This window comes from Procambarus clarkii, chromosome 44 (genome assembly GCF_040958095.1).
Source record: "Procambarus clarkii isolate CNS0578487 chromosome 44, FALCON_Pclarkii_2.0, whole genome shotgun sequence".
NCBI lineage: Eukaryota > Metazoa > Arthropoda > Malacostraca > Decapoda > Cambaridae > Procambarus > Procambarus clarkii.
In genome coordinates this window covers 20,704,647-20,729,439 of record NC_091193.1, presented here as the reverse complement: position 1 = coordinate 20,729,439, position 24,793 = coordinate 20,704,647, and the positions used below count along the sequence as shown (strand labels likewise).

General features: G+C 49.4%; 1 protein-coding gene across 3 annotated transcripts in view; it reads right to left on the bottom strand.

Moving 5' to 3' along the window:
- LOC123745325 (GTPase-activating protein CdGAPr) overlaps positions 1 to 24,793 on the bottom strand; it is a 427,987-nt gene that overhangs the window by 302,929 nt on the left and 100,265 nt on the right. The window contains exon 2 of one of the 3 annotated variants that reach the window (XM_069300774.1): positions 1,346 to 1,778. The exons of the other annotated variants lie outside the window; for them this stretch is intronic. Within the exon in view, the coding sequence (XP_069156875.1) occupies positions 1,346 to 1,419 (74 nt within the window). The 5' untranslated portion in view covers positions 1,420 to 1,778. The remainder of the gene's footprint in view (positions 1 to 1,345; positions 1,779 to 24,793) is intronic. 3 annotated transcript variants of the gene reach the window in all.

The window sequence follows — 24,793 nt, the reverse complement described above, 5'->3', positions numbered from 1 at the left end:
CAATCTAGACCGCCTTCACCTACTTCAGAATCATTTTGGAGTATTAAGACAGTCTATATATTGATCATAAATTATTCCATTTACATTTGCGTGTGGCGCCGCTCGTGTGGTGTTGTGAAGACTCGCTGAAGTGCCTGCTTCAGTCTGATCTGTCTAGTTCTCTAAGAGAGGATTTATGTCCAAGGTTGGAGTTCAGACATTTGCGGCTAACCTCACCAAACTTTGCAGGGTAACTGGTGCGTGTGGGGGGACGATCACAGTGGGCCCGATTCACTTACAGGATAAATATTTACAAATCTACACACACACACAGTAGAGTGATTAACAAATGGAATGCATTAGGCAGTGATTTGGTGGAGGCTGACTCCATACACAGTTTCAAGTGTAGATATTATAGAGCCCAGTAGGCTCAGGAATCCGTACACCACTTGATTGACAGTTGAGAGGCAGGACCTAAGAGCCAGAGCTCAACCCCCGCAAGCACAACTAGATGAGTACAACTAGGTGAGTACACACACACAAACAACGTACAGTTTCCATTAAGTAAATGACTGAGTGCACGTCGTTCTATTATTATTACATGAGAATGTCCACACACACACATCCACCTACCCTCGGGCCCTCGAGGAAGTGAATTAATGAAATGTTTAATTAAATACGCAGTTCACACTCCAGTGTAACAACACTGTTATGTGATCCTGGTAATCCACGCAGGTCCCCAGCGGTCGGGGGATGGAGCCTTGTATCACCATCTACATCTGATAGTAGATGGTGTATGATCATCTACCATGTTTATGACTGTCATATACATTACAGTCTACCATGTGTATTACCATTATATGTACCGCTCTCTACCATATGTATTACATATTAACTCGTTCATCACTACACACCTCAGAATCACACTCACCTTTGCACCCAAAAAAGTTGAAGTCAACTGCTTCAAGCTTCTCTTAGCCAGCTTCAAGCTTCTCTTAGCCAGCTTCAAGCTTCCTTTTTTAATACATTTCTCTTGAATTCCTCTTCCTACTTCCTTCCAATTTCACTCTTACCTGGGATAGGAAATCTTTCGAAATCTTACGAAATCTTTCTTTTGTCTGTAGTTTTAAAAACGAAATCTGTAGAAGTTTTCACAGTAGCTTAGCTTCCATTTATTGAACAGTTTGTGAGTTGTGAAGCGCTGAGAGATTGTTTACAACAATAATAACCTTTGGATTGTGAAGGTCTTGAAGATCATAAACTGTTCAATATAGACTATAAGCCGGAGATGGAGAAAAGATGTACTGGTTTCGTTAATGGACACAGGTTAAGTACTTGGGGCGGGCAAAGATGCAGCATCACTTACCATATTGTTCTCCTCTTGTTCTTCTTCTTGACGCGGCGGATGAAGGAGAGATCGAGGCTGTAGGACCTCAGCATCCCTACCGGGTGGGGTGGGCAGCGAGACTAACCCTCAGTGTTCCATCATGCAGGTTCGACTCCCTTCTCACCCACACAGCTGAGCGAGGATCCTAGCTCTCAGGTGTTGCGGCACACACTGGCTGGGTGAGGTCTTACAGGGGCGTCACACAGGGGCGTCACACAGGGGCGTCACACAGGGGCGTCACAGACCGTCATTCCTCCCCTCGTGACCTGTGTAATCCTCACCAGTGCCCCCGGAAAGGAGAGTGGGGCCGCGGGAAGGTTAGGAGTCCCTGGTGCACCTTCAGGGCTCGCCAGAGTCCGCTACACACACTCAAGGAAGACCACAGTCCTGCCAGGTCCGGCGCGCTAACCTGCTAAGGTGCCACGAGAAGTTCAGAACCGCGGCGTTGCAATATATTTCTCGGTGTTGTTATCAGCGGTTATCCCTGAGCCCAGGGCTGCCACCGACCCCAGAGCCTAGGCAGGGCTGCCACCCGACCCCAGGGCTGCCACCGACCCCAGAGCCTGGGCAGGGCTGCCACCGACCCCAGAGCCTAGGCAGGGCTGCCACCCGACCCCAGGGCTGCCACCGACCCCAGAGCCTGGGCAGGGCTGCCACCGACCCCAGAGCCTAGGCAGGGCTGCCACCCGACCCCAGGGCTGCCACCGACCCCAGAGCCTGGGCAGGGCTGCCACCCGACCCCAGGGCTGCCACCGACCCCAGAGCCTGGGCAGGGCTGCCACCCGACCCCAGAGCCTAGGCAGGGCTGCCACCCAACCCCAGAGCCTAGGCAGGGCTGCCATAGCGTTGACTCGACCCCTGAGGGCTTACCATGGTGGCAGCCAATATTGTTATCTGCTCGTTACAGTTCTCCTTGCGGCTTGTTTATACTTGTGAGGTAGTCAGACGAACCACCCACCTCCCCCGTAACCACCCACCATACTAACGAGCTACACTTGACCACTATCAGCCACAGTATAATGACCAGGGGAGGGCGTGAATGAGAGCAACATCTCCAACACAAAAGTGCCGGTGAAGATCCAAGTGTCACTTATGAGTGCCACTGATAACGCTGGGTGAACCATACCACCGAGACTCATGCGTGCCACTCATGCCACTGGATAAGTACTCACCTACATGTACTCAACTATACCTATGCATGCAGGGTTTAGCGTCTACCCTTTACCCACGCTTTACAAACATCAATTGTTTAATGCACTGACAATATACTCTTTTGTCTCGTCATATTTGCATTTACAACTGTATGTCGAGTTAGCATCGTCTAATTCATTACATATAATCACGTATCGTAAGATGAAAATATATTTTTTCTGACGTCTCTGTGGCTCGTCTGTGTTTCCAGTTACTGTCTGTCTGTTCTCTGTGCTCTTCCTGGCCTTAAACATGGCTCGCTCTCTCTCTCTCTCTCTCTCTACCTGGTCAACTCCACCTTTTAGTATCTTGTATGTCGCTACCGTGTCTGCCCTAGTCCTTCTTTCCTTAAATGTGGTGAGGTCTAGTTTAGAGAAGAAGAAGAACTTTTAGACAACTCCTAGAGATTGTTTTCTTAAATCTGCCATATATCACAGGTGAGGGCAGATGTGTGGGTGGGCAGGTGGGCAGGTGGGCAGGTGGGTAGGTGGGCAGGTGGGCAGGTGGGCAGGTGGGTAGGTGGGCAGGTGGGCAGGTGAGCAGGTGGGCAGGTGGGCAGGTGGGCGAGCAAGTTGTAAGCTGATGGGTGGGAGGAGACGATGTGTCGCACCAGCAATAGTTACCTTGGCACTGCTGCCTGTCTGCTTCCTGCCTCTTCCCCCTCTCCCTCTCTCTCTCTCCCTCAAGTTCCACCCTCCCTTCCTTACTACCCCCCCTATCCCCCCCCCCCTCCCTTATCACCTTTCTGTCTACATTCCTTGCCCCATCCTTCCCGCGTCTCCTCTTCCTACAGCTCCTCTTTAAGATAGGCGACGAAGGAGGTCAAGCATATCGTGAGGTCCACTATCCCCTCATTTGCATCTGGCTATTGTGTTGCGTTAATTACTGGCTTTTATAGAACTAGTTTCTCCTATTGCAAAGCTGTTCGGTGCAGTTTTTGTTCAGCTGCTGTAATTTGAGTTGACATGTTGTTGTTTCTGAAGTTGCATGTCTATGATTTTATACTCGAATAACCAGCTAGGATGGTCAGCGAGGCTGTTGGTGGCCGCAGTTCGCATCGCGCCATAGGTACCGGAGGGCCGGTCATCAGCTAACCTCTGGAGAGGTTTATCGGGTTCCCTCTTGGGACTCAATTTGAGATCAGTTATCCTCCTTACATAGTTCCCTTACAGCTCCATCCGGCTCACGTGCGGCCGGATGTCTGGCACTTGAAGCACGGGATGGGTGTGACGCCGGCTCCTGAGGCCTCAACCTTCCCAGCACCCCCACCCCCCCATGCCTTGCTTTTGCTATTATTCAAGCCAGTAATTTTCTGTGGTGGGTATGTGGGCCTGCGGGCCGCTCCAAGCAACAGTCTAGTGGACCATACTCTCACAAGTCAGAAGGGGAGTAGGTCTAAGGTCTTAAGGTCTTGGGGAGTAGAACAACTCCTAGAACCCTCTGCAGGTATGTTCCAGGTCTTCCTCCTCCTCCTCGCCTCACTACTTGGGCTGGACGGTAAAGCGACGGTCTCGCTTCATGCAGGTCAGCGTTCAATCCCCGACCGTTCAAGTGGTTGGGCACCATTCCTTCCCCCCCCGTCCCATCCCCAATCCTTATCCTGACCCCTTCCCAGTGCTATATAGTCGTAATGGCTTGGCGCTTCCTCTGATAGTTCCCTTCTCCTCTCACCATCTCCCTCTCACCATCACCTCACCACCACCATCTCCACACCTTGCACCTCTCCGCACCTCTCCCTGAACTTCAACCATCATCTAAGAACCCCAACGCCACAATTAGCGAGATCACGGGTTATTCATGCCCGTGCCACCTCTTGGGCGGCTTAATCTTCATCAATCAATCAAGTAGTGAGAGGAGACGAAGAGGTAGGAAGAGTGAAGGGGGAAGACAGGGGTGAGACAGACAGACAGACAGACAGACAGGGCAAGAAAGGACGGCTGTACCACAGAAGGCTCAAAAATGCGTTTAATGAACCATTGTTTTTCGTGGCGTCAATTAGGAGTCGCGTGTGTGTGGTGGATGGAGAATGAAGTGAATAAATTAGTGAATGACCGAGTAAGCGTCAACAAATGAACGACTAAAGACCACGATTACACTTTTGACTGGACAACAGCCTCAATCAAACCCATTTCCTTCAATGCTAAAACATTGCAGCTCACAAGTGGAGACATGTATTAGTGAGCAGTAAACAGAGAGTCAACAAGATAATGCGTTACATGAGGTGCCGGGAACCCGTCAGCTGCACACAGTGTGTGTAGAGCAGAAGACAAACACACAGCAACACACACACACACACACACACACACACACACACACACACACACACACACACACACACACACACACTCTCACACACACACACATATGACGGTTGAGAGGCGGGACCAAAGAGCCAGAGCTCAACCCCCGCAAGCACAATTAGGTGAGTACACACACACACACACACACACACACACACACACACACACACACACACACACACACACACACACACACACACACACACACACACACACACACACACACACACACACACACACACACACACACACACACACACACTCACACACACACACACACACACACACACACACACACACACACACACACACACACCGAGAGAAACCCCAGACGCGGAGGGAGGCTGGGATGTAGGACACACGAGATAGAGAGAGAGAAAGATGCTGACCTCCGCCATATTAGGCCCCGCATCACAAGAGGCTAGGGGGGGGGGGGCTCAAGTCGACCAACAATCATACAGCGATGACCCCACATTTGATTGATTGATTGACTGTCAGTGCCGCAATTGAGCTACCGGCGGTAACCCACACCTGTGGGTTACCATATGCCGGGGGAGATGAGCCGGATGTCCGCCACAGCATCCCTCTCATCTATTGAGATGACCGGTAGATGGGGTGTCACATTGTCTATTGATCTATCCTTCGCCTCTATCCAGCAGTCCCTCCTGGGTGGGTGCCACCCTCACCCTCCTGAGCTTCATCACCCGCTTCACCCAACACACTCACCCGTCAACGTGGATGTCTCCACGACATTCGGGTTTCGTCACCCCTTACTATTTGATTGTCGTACTTTCATCTGGCGACGCCATTACTTCATACGTGACTTCATAGCTACGTGCTCACCTAGTTGTGCTTGCAGAGGTTGAGCTTTGGCTCTTTGGTCCCGCCTCTCAACTACATTTGAAACTGTGCACGGAGTCTGCCTCCACAACATCACTGCCTAAGTGATGCACCAGGCTTCACTTGTGATGCAATGCACTCCACACACACACAGTGTGTGTGTGTGTGTGTGTGTGTGTGTGTGTGTGTGTGTGTGTGTGTGTGTGTGTGTGTGTGTGTGTGTGTGTGTGTGTGTGTGTGCTCGTGTGCCCGTGCGTGCATGTGTGTGTGTGTGTTGGAAGCTGCCTATTTTCCAAACGTGTTGTTGAATATGACAGAGAAAGGGTTTGAAAGTGAGCTCAAAGATTCCATATTCTATATGTATTACATTTTCCTTCACGAGGGAAGGAAGTTGAAAATTTAACTCCCCAAAGTACACTGCGCAATGTTATTGACCCTTATACAAAATGATACATTTCCCAGAGGCTCTCAACTCCCTGGGTGAACTGTGAACTGGGTCTTGTGGTCAGTGTCAGTAAGGGTCACATTTGTGTTGTATCTTTAGCGACTCTCTCTCTCGCTTTATGAGCCATTAAAGAATAGTTTCCGTAGAAGGGTTTAACAGGTGGGAGAGCCGTTGTCGTGTGAGGTTCACCATATTCAAGATGTCTTAAGATGTTTCCGCTCCGTCGTCAACATCACCCTCACTACCGGGGTCCTGGTCTAATTGGCGCTCGTGTGTGAGAGTCCCGGCCTGGCACAGTCGTCAACAACACTTCCCTGGCACTTGGCCTAGCACTCACTACTTATGGCACATCTCGGCCTCACACTTGGGGGAGCTCCTCCTCACCCTAAGGGTGAGCCTTGCCCTTCAACACAGTGTATCATAACACGTCTCGCACTGTATGTCACTGTACTCACCCCCAGGCACCCTACACCCCAGGTATGACCCCCAGGTATGACCCACAGGTATGACCCCCAGATATGACCCTAGGTATGACCCCCAGACATGACCCCCAGGTATGACCCCAGGTATGACTCCAGGTATGACCCCCAGGTGTGACCCCAGGTATGACTCCAGGTATGACCCCCAGGTATGACCCCAGGTATGACCCCAGCAGCCATCCGTGGGAGATGTTAGTGGTCACATGACCTCTCCAGCCTCATCTGCTTCCCCTGTTCACCTGCCTGTAATGTCACCTTCACACTGGGTATAGCGTCTGCCCCTCGACGCTTGCAGTGCGGGGCTCTGAAGACCTTCCTCAGTGTCACTGCAAGTTCTGACCAGTAATAATATTTTTAGTTTGTGTTTTTTCCTGTTCTTTATCGTTTCCGGTAGCCTCTCCGTTCCCTGTATCCTTCTTTATCGCTTTTTAGTAGATTCTTCGTTCACTTTCGGTTATAAGATTAAGATGACAGTGAGGAGTGAGACACAGAGGCTGGTCGAGGTGAAGCCTCGGACCCCGACCCGCTACTCTCTCTCCCCACCGTCACGGCGCCTCTCCTCTCCGCCCTGTTTATTTACAAGCCCATATGTGCATTACCTTGTCCATTTACTGACACTCTCAGGCACCCCCCCCCCATCTACTCCAGTACACCCCCCCCCCCCCACACACACACACCACCCGTAAACAAACATTGCAACTTTCAACACAGATAAAATCACTGAATGAGTCCTAAATATTTATTCCGCGAACTATGAATGTTCTACACTAAAATTGGAACTGGATTACGTGGCGTCGCGGGTGTGGCGACGCAGGTGTGGCAACGCAGGTGTGGCCACATGTGGTGATGCTAACCAAGCAATTTTGAAAAATTTCGAAATTACCAGAGATGAGGTTAAGAGGCATTAGTCTGACAGAATCTCCCCATGGATACTAAAAGAGTGTGCAGAAGCACTGTGCGCGCCACTCTCTATGGTGTATCACAGGTCACACGAAACAATAGACCTGCCAGAAAGTTGGAAGACAGCTACCGTAGTCAATATGCAAAAATAGGGCGACAGGCAAGAGGCACTGAACTACAGGCTGATGTCCCTGACTTATATATCATACAAGGTGGAGAAGATTGTGAGAAAAAAGCTATTACAACATCTGGAGAGAAGGGACTCTCTCCAGATGGACTCTCTCAACAACACACTACCAACACGTGTTCAGGAGGGTAAATAATGCCTTACAGGTTTAATAGAATTCTATGAACAAGAATATCTCTCTATATTATGCACTAATCTATCCCTATCTCAACTATGGTATCTGTGCATGGGGTTCAACCACTGCAAACCACCTCAAGTCCATCATCACCCAGCAAAAATCTGCTATCAGAATAATATCAAATTCTGCTTTCAGACAACACACAGCCCCCTTGTTTAACTCCCTAAACATGCTAAACATAATCTCACTCCACAAATTCTCTTGTGTCAACTACATTTACAAAACCCTGTTCTTAAATGCAAATCCTTGTCTGAAACTCTTCCTGGACAGATGTAATAGGACCCATTATCACCACACCAGAAATAAATATCTCTTTGATATCCCCAGAGTTAAACTTAATCTGTGTAAACACTCTATGCAAATAAAGGGACCCAGTTTATGGAACTCACTCCCTACTGAATTGAAAAGCTGTCCAACTTTTACATCATTCAAACTCAATACTAAAAAGTACCTAATTTCATCTTCATAGTTTTTCACTTTTTGCCTTAAAATTGCACTGTATCTATTGCTACCCAATCTCCCAACCTTTATGTTCCCAATTTGAAGATCTTTACCATTGAGATCATTGCTGTTTTCTTATATGTGCTGCCAATCTGTTGTATGGTGTTTATAAATCTTGTTTATCTGTATCTTTTGCTACCCAGTCTCCCAATCTTTATGTACCCAATCTGAACATCTTTACCATTGTGATCATTGCTGTCTTATATGTGCTGTCAATCTGCTGTATGGTGTCTATTACTCTTGTTTAAATTACTAATCAAGCTGTCAATGTAATCAATCAGAGCTTTAATATAACAATGTGCTTTAATATACTTACTTATCTCTCTCATCTCATTTTTCTCTTGTAATGTATCTTTATCATTTATCAATTCTGATAGAAATTACCTACTTAAAATTATCTGCTAGATTAAGGACCTGCCCGAAACGCTGCGCGTACTAGTGGCTTTACAAGAATGTAAATACTGTACTATCCAATGTATTCTCACAAACCCAATGTACCTTCTTGTATATATATAAATAAATAAATAAATAAATAAAGAGTGACAAAAATTAGAAAAGAAAAGGGCGGGCAGACTCCATTTTCTTGGACTGTCAGAAAGTCTTTGATAGAGTTGCCCCTAAAAAGGCTGGTGCACAAGTTGGAGAAACTGGCTGGAGTACCAGGTAAGATACTCCAGTAGATAAGAGAGTATATAAGCAACATAGAACACAGTTACTGGAGTAAGTCCACTACGGGCTCACCATAGCCCGTGCTACTTGGAACTTGTTCTGAGCAGCTGAATCTATAACAACAACAACAACAGTTACTGTGAGTGGAGATCTCAAAATGGCGAGATATCACCAGTGGAGTCCCACAGGATTCTGTACTTGGCTGTATCCTGTGTCAAATATACGCACAAGATCTTCCAGAGAGAACAGAGTCATTCATTCCTCTCAATACTTGCTGACGACGCTAAAATTATGAGAAGAATTAAGACAGAGGAAGATAACAAGAGACTACAAGATGACCTGGACAAACTGAAGGAATGGTTCAGCAAATAACTACTACAGTTTAACTCAGGTGTAAAATAAAAGTAGCATTAGGAAGCAGGACGCCAGATACAAGGTACCAACTGGGAGATGAAATCCTACATGAATCAAGTAGAGCGAAAGAATTCTGGGAGTTGATATCACACCTAACCTATCACCTGAAGCCCACATCAATAGGATATCATCAACGGTATATGCTAAAAGGGTCTAACGTCAGAACTGCCTTTAGAAACTTGTGTAAGGAATCATTCAAAACCTTGTATACCACATCAGAATCTTATGTCAGACCAATCCTGGAGTATGTGGCTCCACCGTGGCGTCCACATCTAGTGAAGTCATAAGACAAAGTTAGAGAAAGTTCAGAGGTAGCCAGCAGACTAGTCTCGGAGCTGAGAGGTGAGAGTTATGAGGAAAGGCTACTGGAATTAAACTTACCGTCACTGGAAGAGAGAGAAAAGCTACGGGAGACATGATCACGACATCACCCATTCTCTCTCTCAACATCGCCGACCTTTCACTAAGTCAACTCCTCCCAACCATACCACCCCCACCACCACAACTTTTGTCACTCCCCCTCACCTATACTGCTGGGTACTATGATAGAACTGCTTGCGTGCTCACACACACACACACACACACACACACACACACACACACACACACACACACACACACACACACACACACACACACACACACATACCAGTTGATTGACAGTTGAGAGGCGGGACCAAAGAGCCAAAGCTCAACCCCCGCAAGCACAATTAGGTGAGTACACACACACACACACACACACACACACACACACACACACACACACACACACACACACACACACACACACACACACACACACACACATACACACACACACACATTGTATAGAGCCCAATAGGCTCAGGAACCTGTACACCTGTTGATTGACGGTTGAGAGGCGGGACCAAAGAGCCAGAGCTCAACCCCCGCAAGTACAACTAGGTGAGTACACCCCCCCCCCCACACACACACGCACACGCACGCAACGCATTTGTATACATTGAAGCGCGGTAACATTGACGTCTTAAAAACCTTGGCTTCCAGAGGTCAGGTGGATTCGTACACTTCTAAGCTAGGCAAAACAGTTCAATTTTTTAACGGACTGACAAAGCAAGAAAACGTGCTCAGTTTTACATACAAAAAGTTTTGCACCTGCCTCTTGGTCGCTGTTTCCAAAACACTGCCACCCGGGGCCAGGGGCCCGTCGTGCAGTTATGCAACCACTTACGAAACCTGTGCATCTTTCCTCAAAAATGGCGGCTTTGTTTACGTTAAACAGTTCGAGAGTTCCAAAGGTCAGGGAGATTGTTGACAATAATAATCTTAGGTTCTCAAGTTTCCCAATTCGTAAACTGCTTAACACGAGCGTCATAAACGTCCTGAATAACAAAAAGGTGAGAATTATATGTGGTAAATTAGCGAGTGGTAAGCATTAAATGTGCTAACTTATCACAACACTGTGATCGTTAACACACACACGCACGCACGCACGCACGCACGCACGCACGCACGCACGCACACACACACACACACACTCACACACTCTTACACCTGTTGATTGACGGTTGAGAGGCGGGACCAAAGAGCCAGAGCTCAACCCCCGCAAACACAACTAGACAACTAGGTGAGTACACACACACACACACACACACACACACACACACACACACACACACACACACACACACACACACACACACACACACACTAGTCCGGCCTCAGCATGGCACTGTAATCGCTCTGGGAATTGCTGGGCTGCTTTGTTTAAATTTCAAGTGTTCAACAACATGTTGAACAATGAGAGGAACAAAACAGACTATGACTACTGGGTAAACTCTCGCTCTTACTATCAATACGCTTCACACCATCTCTTCATCTTTATCTGAAACAGAGAATGTCTGTCTGTCTGTCTGTGTCTGTCTGTCTGAGGATAGAAGTTTCAGGCCATCCCATAAGGGTGAACAACGTCCCAGTCCCCCATGAAACGGAGTACGGCCCAAATCCTTCACTAAGTCTGCGGACGTGAAATTTTTCTGCCCTGAGTCTACACACTTGACAACTAGTTTAAACAGCGAGATCTGATTGGGACTTCCAGAACGTGTGTTCAGATGACAGATCTGCATTTTGAGCACAACGTTTTGGTTACAGTGGAGGGGAGGGCATGTGTGTGCAGGGAGGGAGGAGATGGGGGGAAAGGTGTGTGTGTGTGCTGGGAGGAGATAGGGATTTGTAAGTGGGAGGACATAGTAGGGAAGTTTTGATGTGGATATGTTGAGGGTGTGATGGAGGAGGGTGTGCTTGGGGGAATGTAGATGGTGTGAAGACGATTACAGTAATGAAGAGAGAGTGTGTATTGACGATTGGTACAGCAAAGGGGAAGGAAAAGATGTGAGCACAAAGAGAGACAGGGAAGGTGTTGGGGGTCAATCCCTCCCTCCCCCCCCCGGAAGCACAACTAGGTGAGTACACACACACACACACAACAACTCTTACATATGAAAAGAAAGGCAAGTGACGGCCTTCCGGGCCATCATGGACCCGTGACAAGTAGACACCCCAGACATAGACCACTTCTTTATACGGCCAGGGAGGTGGTGAGGCGGGAGGTGGTGAGGCAGGAGGTGAGGCAGGAGGAGGTGAGGCAGGAGGAGGTGAGGCAGGTGAGGCAGGTGAGGCAGGTGAGGCAGGAGGTGAGGCAGGAGGTGAGGCAGGTGAGGCAGGAGGTGAGGCAGGAGGTGAGGCAGGAGGTGAGGCAGGAGGTGAGGCAGGAGGAGGTGAGGCAGGAGGTGAGGCAGGAGGTGAGGCAGGTGAGGCAGGAGGTGAGGCAGGAGGTGAGGCAGGAGGTGAGGCAGGAGGTGAGGCAGGAGGAGGTGAGGCAGGAGGTGAGGCAGGAGGTGAGGCAGGAGGTGAGGCAGGTGAGGCAGGAGGTGAGGCAGGAGGTGAGGCAGGAGGTGAGGCAGGAGGTGAGGCAGGAGGAGGTGAGGCAGGAGGTGAGGCAGGAGGTGAGGCAGGTGAGGCAGGAGGTGAGGCAGGTGAGGCAGGAGGTGAGGCAGGAGGTGAGGCAGGAGGTGAGGCAGGAGGTGAGGCAGGAGGTGAGGCAGGAGGTGAGGCAGGAGGTGAGGCAGGAGGTGAGGCAGGAGGTGAGGCAGGAGGTGAGGCAGGAGGAGGTGAGGCAGGAGGTGAGGCAGGAGGTGAGGCAGGAGGTGAGGCAGGAGGAGGTGAGGCAGGAGGTGAGGCAGGTGAGGCAGGAGGTGAGGCAGGAGGTGAGGCAGGAGGTGAGGCAGGAGGTGAGGCAGGAGGTGAGGCAGGAGGTGAGGCAGGAGGTGAGGCAGGAGGTGAGGCAGGAGGTGAGGCAGGAGGTGAGGCAGGAGGTGGTGAGGCAGGAGGAGGTGAGGCAGGAGGAGGTGAGGCAGGAGGTGAGGCAGGAGGTGAGGCAGGAGGTGAGGCAGGAGGAGGTGAGGCAGGAGGTGAGGCAGGAGGTGAGGCAGGTGAGGCAGGAGGTGAGGCAGGAGGTGAGGCAGGAGGTGGTGAGGCAGGAGGTGAGGCAGGAGGTGAGGCAGGAGGTGGCCTCCAAGTGGACAACATAGAGCATGGAACACTGAGCCAAAGGTTCCCCCTCTCCTTGTATTTACACTTACCATTTACTATGTTTACTTTCTCCTTTCATCTAGGGAGCTACCTTCATGTTCTACTATTTCTCCTCCCACCTCACCCCCCCCCCCTCCCTCTCTCTCTCTCTCTCTCTCTCTCTCTCTCTCTCTCTCTCTCTCTCTCTCTCTCTCTCTCTCTCTCTCTCTCTCTCTCTCTCTCTCTCTCCTTATGAGGATTTCATTCCTCAATCTCTCAGTTGCCACTTGATAAAGGTCCGTGCAATTTATACTCGGCAGACATTGACCAGGTGTTTACCGTCTTGTTAGAGGTGTTCAACAGTAACGTCGTTATTACGCAACCTGTAAGCGTGCGTCGGCGCTGATCACAGTACGGAGGTCTGCGTAATACGCATTCTCCGCTTTATTAAGACTTTCAAAGAATTCTTCCCAGGCTATTTTCAGGGCGTGAGAAGGAAGCAGCGAGGTCTGGTCGACGACCGGACCACGGGGACGCTAAGCCCCGGAAGCACCTCAAGGTAACCTCAAGGTAAGGTGTCACAAGCCTGGCCTCAGTAAAACACCTCCTAAGACCTCCACCTTCCCCTGGTATACTCAAGATCTACTCCAGGTATACACAGGTGAGGAGTCACAATAACGTGGTTGAAGTATGTTGACCAGACCACACACTAGAAAATGACGGGACGACGACGTTTCGGACCGTCCTGGACCATTCTCAAGTTGATTGTGAGTCAACAATCAACAATCGACTTAGGAATGGTCCAGGACGGACCGAAACGTCGTCGTCCCTTCATTTTCTAGTGTGTAGTTTGGTCAACATACTCCAGGTATACCTTAGATACCTCACTTTAATGAGCTGAAAATATATAATTTGCATCTCATTGTCCAAATATAGAGAAGTAAACATATGCAATACCTTCAAAAAATTCTTCCAAGCAACGCTCCTTTTCACCTTGTCAGTTTTAACTATCTGTAGTCGGTTTCAAGAGTTATTTTATTCCCCCAGGACCGGCCTGAAGCCAGGCATGCATTGTAATACCTTGATCTGCCACACTGTTCCTTGGAGCAGGCCGACAATTCCATCACAGCCCGGTGGATCCTGTCTGGTAAACACCATTTCTAGACGAGTTGGAACTTTGCGGTGACAGTTCCCTTTATTTCACAATATATATATTAAGTACCCATTGTGATAGTTACCCCCCTGTAACACCTCGTCCTATATAACCTAACCATCTACCTTGAGGTTATCTTGAGGTGTTTTCGGGGCTTAGCGCCCCCGCGGCCCGGTCGTCGACCAAGCCTCCTACACCCTAAATCTTCCACCTCCTCAACAGGACGCCTTATACTCCCCCTCCCCCCCCCCTACCTCACCATCTTCGGTAGACCTCACCCTTCACGGAGCTCCCTCATTAGTGACAGTGAATAGAGCCAACTGTAGAATGTCCAGCTGTGAATGACTACCTCTGTTGCTACACCCACACCGCCCTTCCCGCCCCTTTATCCTCCCCCCCCCCCCACCCCCCCATCCTTCCCCACCTTCTCCAAGTCCCCCCCCCCCCCACCCTTTACTCCTTCTCCTTCACATACAGACGCACGAGTACATAAATATTGAAATAAGGGCACTGAAGTTTCATGGAATGCAAAAAAGCTAACTCACATCAATGTTAGCAGTTGTCTAACAAGAAGGCCAAAAGCAGAGGATAACTGCGATAGACTGCAACATTTACAAGACCATTCGAGAGGTGGTCTGAGAAATGAGTTCTGAACTGTGGCGGGACCCAAGAGCTTAAAGCCAATCTTGCAGACATAAGTAGGTGAGTACACGTAGTGAGGAACCCTGCAAGCCTCTAATGTGCAGAACTACCCTCTCCTACAGAGGCTAGCAGGAGCCTCTCAATGTTGAAGAGAGAACTGGATAAGCACCTCCAAAGGATACCTGATCAACCAGGCTGTGATTCATACGTCAGGCTGCTCTCAGCCGCATCAAACAGCCTGGTTGATCAGTCCAGCAACGAGGAGGCCTGGCCGACGACCGGGCCGCGGGGACGCTAAGCCCCGGAACAACTCCAAGGTAAGGTAAACCTCACCTTCAGTGCTCTAGGTTCTTTCCACAACACAGACGAGTGAAGAGGTTCCGGAGCCGGAGCCCCCAAGCTTAAGCCCAACCCTGGCGGCTACACTAGATGAGCACACTGGTAGAGGTAATGAGAAGAGTCAAGACGAAGGTAAACATAGGGAATACAAGAAGAATTAGAAAATAACTTTAGAGATGGTCTAAGAAATAACTCCACGCTGAAAGAAAGAAGACAGCAAGATAAGAGGAGGATGAGGGAGACCTCATTAATAAGACGCCATCAGCAGGTGTGTATATACACAGACAGTTGTTCCCAGCTTCTTTGTGTACGTACACCCAGTTTAGTCCTGGACTATAGACGGGACTAAAGTATACTTGCTGGTTGGTCAGTAAGTTGTTGAGGCGGCCTTAATAACGCGGCCCAAGACAGTGGACCTCGCCACAGAAGTGACGGGAACATTAATGCACATTAGGGGTGCAAATGAGACATATTGGCGTCAGTAAAAAGTGTCTCCGCTTGCGGGCAGACAAGAGCCAGGGCGGCCAGACTGGGGCCATATTGTCTCAGGCATCAATATACGCTCTTCTCAAGGTAAATACCAGAAGATACGTACAGGAATCGATTCACTGCAGCGACCATCTCAAAGGCGGGAATTAGGAGCTGAAGTTCGCACCTGCCAGCAAACCTAAGTCAGTACACACACACACACACACACACACACACACACACACACACACACACACACACACACACACACACACACACACACACAGGGAGCCGGTGGCCGAGCGGACAGCACGCTGGACACGTGATCCTGAGGTGCCGGGTTCGATCCTGGGCGCCGGAGAGAAACGATGGGCAGAGTTTCTTTCACTCTATGCTCCCTGTAATCCAGCAGTAAATAGGTACCTGGGTGTTAGGGCTGCTTCCTGGGGTGTGTGTGTGTGCGTGTGGTGTGAAAAAAAAATAGTTAGTGTAGTTAGTAAACAGTTGATTGACAGTTGAGAGGCGGGCCGAAAGAGCAAAGCTCAACCCCCGCAAAAACACAACTAGGTGAATACACACCCACACACACACACACACACACACACACACACACACACACACACACACACACCCACCCACACACACACCCACACACACACACACACACACACACACACACACACACACACACACACACACACACACACACACACACCTCAAGTCAAAGGAGTTGCAACAGCGCCCCTTGCAAGACCATCTTCCCCTCCTGCCCAAGACATCAAGTGCCTCTCCTCTCCTAACCCCGTCCTCCCGCTGCCCGACAGATCAAAGGCTCCTGCCACCACCCCCGCCCCCGTGGAAACAACTGTCCCTCGCCTCTCAACATCAAAGCCGGTCGCTCATGTTACTACTGCAAGCGTTCTTGGTTCCTCGACGACCTCACCCCAGACACTTGACCCACTTCCCCTGCTCCAGCCAGAGGACACATGCCTGGGAGGGGGGGGGGGCAGGGGGGGAGGCTGATCGGTCTGAGGTAAAGAGGGATTAGCTCAATAGAAAGGGGGATCCAAAAGGGGCTTATATAGGCTCTGAAGGCTTTTTCGCAGCCTCCACATGCTGGACTAAAGTTTGGCCTAAGAATCCCTTCAACAAATTCAATATGCTTAAGACGGGAAGAGTCGGTGGGGGGTGGGGGATTCTGGGGGTAGAGGGATTGGCCGGGGCGCGGGGTTCTAGGGATTGGGGGGAATCGGAGGGGAAAGGGAAGTTTTTAGTTGAAAGGAGGAGGTGGAGACGACCTCGAAGCCACCCCTCCCTTTCCGGGTGTAAGTGGGCCCCCCACACAGTACCTAGCGGTACTGGCCGGGTAACTCGGGCTTCCGGTACCGTGTACGGTGACACAGTCTTCCCCCGCACTGGGCCACCTAGTGGGCGGCACCCACTCCGCCCACCCACGCCCGCCCCGCCATCACTAGAGGCACCTCGCACGGGTCCGTAGCTCCGAGACGGCTGTGTGTGTGTGTGTGTACTCACAGAGAACTTGATGGATCATTTAAACAGACTAATTTCTTCCATCCCGCGTCCTCTGTACATCTCTCCCATCCATCCCATGTACTCTGTACAACCCTCCCTCCTACCCATGTACATGTACGCCTTCCATTCTCTCTCCCCTTACTCTGTACATCCCTGCCATCCCTCGCTCCTGAATTCCCAATGACTCCCCTTCCACATTCCCCCTCCCACCTTACCCATCCATTATATCCCTCCGAGGCCTACCATTCCTCCCCCTCCCCACCCGACAGGGTTAACCCTAGTACACAAAAAACTCTCGCTGACTTAATCAGGAGAGAAGTCGACCAGTTCAACAGGTGGATGGTTAAGATTGCTCCTAAATCTAGCCCTCAAGGACTGGCGGAGATTAATGGCTTCCTTAACAAAACCAATGGCGCATTTTTCATCTATCTTCACAAAAAGAAGACCGCCAAATGAACAAATCCACAAGGGCCGTGACGAGGATTCGAACCTGCGTCCGGGAGCATCCCAGACACTGATTTTTGTTCATTTGATGCATCACGTTAGTGTGATCTCTGTGTGTGAAGACCGCCAATCTGCTTGCTAATGAACTCTCCGGACGCCAGAGCGACTCGAGACGAATCTTTTTCTATAAATGTTCACTTTGGGGACTGTCAGCCCCAACGATCTCAATATATAGGCAAGACGAGGACATTTCTTTCAAGGTGCCTTGACCATGGACTAACAACATGGCTCTATTGAGGATCACAGAGCGGCCCGCAGGCCCACATATCCACCACAGCCTGGTTGGTCCGGCACTTCTTCCTGAAATCCTTGCACTGTATCCATATCTCGCTTCCAGTAGATAAACGACATATGAGAATAAGAAGGAAGTATTGTGAAGACTAATAATAACAAACAGCTCCCCATAACTGTAATATCTCCATTGCTCAAACAATTATGTATTAGCGACAAGACCAACCATTAATGTATAATGATTAACTGTAAATATGTAGCTCCTGAAACAGAACATTCTCTGTAACTAGCTGACATTGTAATTATAAGGTGTGAAGGATAGATGAAATTGTTAATTAATAATCTCCGTTGATAAAGACCTTTTTGTGCCCCCTGTAATCCTTTCTTGCGCTACCACTCAGAGGATGAGTATGGGGTTACCTTGAGGTTACCTCGAGGTGCTTCCGGGGCTTAGCTTCCCCGCGGCCCGGTCGTCGACCAGGCCTCCTAGAGGCACCTTCCATCTAGGTGCTTCTAGATGGCCTAGGGTGCACAATAAACTAGAAACAATCCAAAATTCTTGGAGAAAACTATCTAGTTTCCTCTTGAAGATGTCCACGTTTGTTCCGGCAATACAAGCCCCCCGGTCGGAGCCAGTCGAGCCGGTCGAGCCGGTCGGCCAAGCGGACAGCACGCTGGACTTGTGATCCTGTGGTCCTGGGTTCGATCCCAGGCGCCGGCGAGAAACAATGGGCAGAGTTTCTTTCACCCTATGCCCCTGTTACCTAGCAGTAAAATAGGTACCTGGGTGTTAGTCAGCTGTCATCGGCTGCTTCCTGGGGGTGGAGGCCAGGTCGAGGACACCCTCCACCGGGCCGCGGGGACACTAAAGCCCCGAAATCATCTCAAGATAACCCCCCACCCCCCTCCCCCTCCCAACACCCCCAACACACGCACCTAGCGGCCACACGCAGTACTAACGCCCCGCCAAGACTGACACGTTCAGAAAGTGTGTCAAGGTGAAGGGTTTCCCATAATTAGCGGCCAGTTTTGCGGGATTTGCGCAATTAGCGAAGATTTCCCGCACTGCCTCACAGAGCCTAGCTAGGGAGGCCGCCCGAGCTATATGTATACACGGGGGTGGGGGGGGGGAGACAAAGGCAGCCCGTCAACAAACAAATCCACAAGGACCGTGACGAGGATTCGAACCTACGTCCGAGATCATTCATCTATTTCCTTCGCATCTTATCTGTCAACCTCGTTCCTTCTGTTTCTTATTTCATTCTTCACCTCGTGTTAATCCTTCTTAATGTTTCTCCTCTAACTACGCCGTGTGACACAATGGTCCGGTAGTAGTCCCATCGCCTCATTTTCTACTAACGTTTTCCTCTTCATTTTGCACTCATCACAGTTCCCTTGGGACGACGACTTAAGAGAGTCGTCCTCCTACCAGGCAGTCACATTATAATTCACTGACGCTCGCGCACTCGTGTACACACACGTACATACACTTAACTGTAGTGTGTACATAAGTGTAGATATGATAGAGCCCAATAGGCTCAGGAATCTATACACCTGTTGATTGACGGTTGAGAGGCGGGACCAAAGAGCCAGAGCTCAACCCCCGCAAACACAACTAGGTGAGTACTTAGACGAAGGACCCTTCCCAGCGCTGTACATATCCAATGTGAGACCCGATTTTGAGTATGCTGCTCCGGCATGGAACCCCCCTACTTTAAACAAACATAAAACGAATTTATAAGCTCAAGGACCGGGGACCAAGCTGTGAAGACTGAGGGAACTACACGCGAGGAAAGAAGGAACCGGGCAGACATGATAACGACGTACGAGATTCTAAGAGAAATTGAACAAGCAGAGAGAGAGAAGCAACATTCAAAGTGAAATCTGGAAACTGAAGAGAGAGAGAAGGGTCATGGAGTATATAGCTAATATAGAGTTTCCGGATGGAGTACAACAAGTAGGATAATGTCCTGATACGAGCACTACATAGATCGTCTTGGAAGAAAATGTGCTGGACTTGGCTTCACACTCTCCACACACAGACATAAGCCTACTCCCATCACAAGAGGGACGACAAAGGACTTGCAAATTAATGATAAAGTTCTTGAATGGGTTGACCACTCTGAATGTGATCTCGAACCAGGGAAGTATGGTCAAGTTCCTGTGAATTTCCTCTCATGTTGGCATCTGTGGACACGAACCAGCAGATGTGCTGACTGCTGACGAAGCTGGAGGGAACCGTACTGAATATTTCATCCCCCCCAAGAACCTTTCACAACTCAGGGGCATCATTAAACATCAAGGAAATGTATATGTTTATCTCTCAGAATGTTCGGTAATACGTTTATTGCTTGTGATGTGTGTCTATGTATGTATTAACACGATGTACTGAACGGGGTGAGAATAGCTTGAGCTACCTCATCCCTTTGTGTGTATTTTACCTCAATAAACTTATTTCAATTTCAATTAATCACCGTGACAAGGTAGCCGAAGAATGGAGGAAAGAAGAGCAAGACAGTGACTGTGTCCACCGGTACACTGTTGTCACAGCCTCATCCACTATGGATCAGGAGGTGGATGAAGAAGGAAGTCCAGAATCGCAAGAGTTCATCTTAGATAGAGGCACTCGTGGAGATGTGGGATGAAGATGACAACAACAGCCAAGGAACGAAGTTGCAGAATCTGCAACATGAGAGAAGGACATCGTCTGGGCCTCGACCTGAGACACTGTGTCCATCTTAGAGACATTAGAAATATGCGTCCAATAATATACCCTTCACTGAGTTAGCTAAGCACTAGTGTCAAATGTAGATGTTGTCCTTAAAGTGTTCCTACACTTTGCACTCGCAAGATGACGGAAACTCGAGGGTTTTAAGATGTTAACACTTTGTTTGACAGTCACCTGACACTTGAGACAGTTAAGCAAGTCCCAGCTGCGTCTAGCTACAAGTGACAGGATGAATAACCCAGCGGCTTTTCTTCCTGTCGCGAAGCTTGTACATGTTGCTGTGGCGGTGTGTTCACTCACAGGATGAGTGACGGTGTGTTCACTCTCAGGATGAGTGGCGGTGTGTTCACTCACAGGATGAGTGGCGGTGTGTTCACTCACAGGATGAGTGACGGTGTGTTCACTCACAGGATGAGTGACGGTGTGTTCACTCACAGGATGAGTGGCGGTGTGTTCACTCACAGGATGAGTGGCGGTGTGTTCACTCACAGGATGAGTGGCGGTGTGTTCACTCACAGGATGAGTGGCGGTGTGTTCACTCACAGGATGAGTGGCGGCGTGTTCACTCACAGGATGAGTGGCGGCGTGTTCACTCACAGGATGAGTGGCGGTGTGTTCACTCACAGGATGAGTGGCGGAGTGTTCACTCACAGGATGAGTGACGGTGTGTTCACTCACAGGATGAGTGGCGGTGTGTTCACTCACAGGATGAGTGGCGGTGTGTTCACTGACAGGATGAGTGGCGGTGTGTTCACTGACAGGATGAGTGGCGGTGTGTTCACTCACAGGATGAGTGGCGGTGTGTTCACTGACAGGATGAGTGGCGGTGTGTTCACTCACAGGATGAGTGGCGGTGTGTTCACTCACAGGATGAGTGACGGTGTGTTCACACACAGGATGAGTGACGGTGTGTTCACTCACAGGATGAGTGAACGGTGTGTTCACTCACAGGATGAGTGAGCGGTGTGTTCACTCACAGGATGAGTGAGCGGTGTGTTCACTCACAGGATGAGTGGCGGTATGTTCACTCGCAGGATGAGTGACGGTGTGTTCACTCGCAGGATGAGTGACGGTGTGTTCACTCGCAGGATGAGTGGCGGTGTGTTCACTCGCAGGATGAGTGACGGTGTGGTCACTCACAGGATGAGTGACGGTGTGTTCACTCGCAGGATGAGTGACGGTGTGTTCACTCGCAGGATGAGTGACGGTGTGTTCACTCGCATGATGAGTGGCGGTGTGTTCACTCGCAGGATGAGTGACGGTGTGGTCACTCACAGGATGAGTGACGGTGTGTTCACTCACAGGATGAGTGACGGTGTGTTCACTCACAGGATGATTGAACGGTGTGTTCACTCACAGGATGAGTGGCGGTGTGTTCACTCACAGGATGAGTGGCGGTGTGGTCACTCACAGGATGAGTGACGGTGTGTTCACTCGCAGGATGAGTGACGGTGTGTTCACTCGCAGGATGAGTGACGGCGTGTTCACTCACAGGATGAGTGACGGTGTGTTCACTCACAGGATGAGTGACGGTGTGTTCACTCACAGGATGAGTGACGGTGTGTTCACTCGCAGGATGAGTGACGGCGTGTTCACTCACAGGATGAGTGACGGTGTGTTCACTCGCAGGATGAGTGACGGCGTGTTCACTCACAGGATGAGTGACGGTGTGTTCACTCGCAGGATGAGTGACGGCGTGTTCACTCACAGGATGAGTGACGGCGTGTTCACTCGCAGGATGAGTGACGGCGTGTTCACTCGCAGGATGAGTGACGGTGTGTTCACTCGCAGGATGAGTGACGGCGTGTTCACTCGCAGGATGAGTGACGGTGTGTTCACTCGCAGGATGAGTGGCGGTGTGTTCACTCACAGGATGAGTGAACGGTGTGTTCACTCACAGGATGAGTGAGCGGTGTGTTCACTCGCAGGATGAGTGACGGCGTGTTCACTCACAGGATGAGTGACGGCGTGTTCACTCACAGGATGAGTGACGGTGTGTTCACTCGCAGGATGAGTGACGGCGTGTTCACTCACAGGATGAGTGACGGTGCAGAATAAACTAGCCCTCCTAAGGAAAACAAGCGAATTAAATCGTATGAGTATTGGTAAATCCCAGGATTTGAAAGCTCTCATAATTAATCCATGCGATCATTTTCCCTGGCTGGTGCTACATGCTCGGTTATTCTCCCTACACGTTAGGTCGTCAGACATCATTATTCCCAGATCATTTACATGTTATTTTCCTTCTATGTGTATGTCTGATTGATTTACACTTGTATTTAGTTTAAGTTCATTTTTTTCACATAAGTACCTGAAATTTATCAATGTTAAATATCCTGTTATATTCCGGTACTCAGTCGAAGACTTTATTGATATCATGTTGTAGTTTTCAGTGCCTTCTACAGAAGTAATGTCCATGCGGATTTTTGTATCGTCTGCAAAGGATAACACAAAGTTATGACTTGTTTTTCTTCATATCTGATATGGGGAGAGGGCGCAGTGGTGCCAGAACTGTGCCTTGGCACCACTCAGCTTTTCACCGGGATCTCACTTGACTTTACATGCTTGACTGTTATCCTCTTTGCTTTATATCAAGTTGACTATCCATGGCTCTACTTTACCTGTTACCCCTTATTGACCTCATTGTTAGGGGCTATCATCCCCCTGGTCACCTTCCAACCCGTTCTCGCACTTTCGTACAGTCAATATTGACTTATTAAATAAGTGCATATGTGACATACTAATTTATTGTGAATATTTTAGTTTACCTTGAAAAGCTTCATAGAAAACACCGACCTTACCTAACCTTCTTAGTATGTTAAGATAAGCATCTTATTGCTTCTTAATTACAATTATTACTTAACCTATTATAGGTATAGGTTAAGTATAGGTATACCTACCTATTATAGGTATAGGTTAAGTAATAATTGTAATTACGAAGCAATAAAATGCTTATCTTAACATACTAAGAAGGTTAGGTAAGGTCGGTGTTTTCTATGAAGCTTTTCAAGGTAAACTAAAATATTCACAATAAATTAGTATGTCACATATGCACTTATTTAATAAGTCAATATTGACTGTACGAAAGTGCGAGAACGGGTTGCACCTTCACCTGGCGCCAGTACACACCACTCCCCGACTTTCGAATCGAGACCTGGTGACTGACTGCTTACCTGACAGGTGAGGCTCCTGACCTCCAACACGTGACAGGTGTGGAGGGAGACGGGTTCCAACACACCTGACACCAGGTGAATGATATAGCAGGTACAAGGGTCGCCCCCTTCCAGCACCCTCGCTAATTAACAGACAACCACCCTCCATGGCCCAACTAATCAATGGGTCGACCTCTCCCCCCACCACCAAACACTGCAAGACATCATGGTTTATTTCTGCACATAGTCCCCCCCCCCCTCTCTCTGGTAGCTGGTAGCCTCCCCCCCACCCCCAGGTAGCTGGTAGCCCCCCCCCCAACCCTTAGGTAGTCCAATAAGTGCAGTAGTTACGAGAGGACACAGTAGGGAACCGACAGCTGATGAGGAGGTACTCGGGAACTACCTCTTGACCCCCCAGTAAGTACAGTTATGTAAGCCTGTTTAGGTGAGTACAGACTTGACACTCGTGCCAAGATAGCCCCAATGAGTGCCACCACCCGGAGGGTCTGGCACTCCTCACAGCCTCACTCACTAGCTAAGGGGTCACTCAATATTTCCGCACGCGCGCGCGCACACAGATCACCACCTTTACCACCATAACTACCATACCACTACCACCAGTGCCCCCCCCTACCACTACCACACCACAACAACCACCAACAACCACAACACATGCAGGAGGTGGTGCATAAATAGCTCGACCTCACTCACCCGATTGTGATTATCAGGATTATCAGGATCACAATCTTTATCCCTAACAACTTATATATGACACAATACTGGCCGGATTAAACAGAGGTGTAGCAGTCTCAGCCAAACTTACATATTAGGCTCGCAGTTTCAAAGGCGATATACACGAGAAACTAAGTGATGTTTACCATTAGAACAGCAAGGGAGAGTAACAGCCTGCTTGACCAGATCACCACCCAGGAGGCCTGGTCAGAGACCGGGCCGCGGGGACGTTGATCCTCGGAACCAACGCAAGGTCACCGCACAATTTATATATCACAATATTAGGATAAGA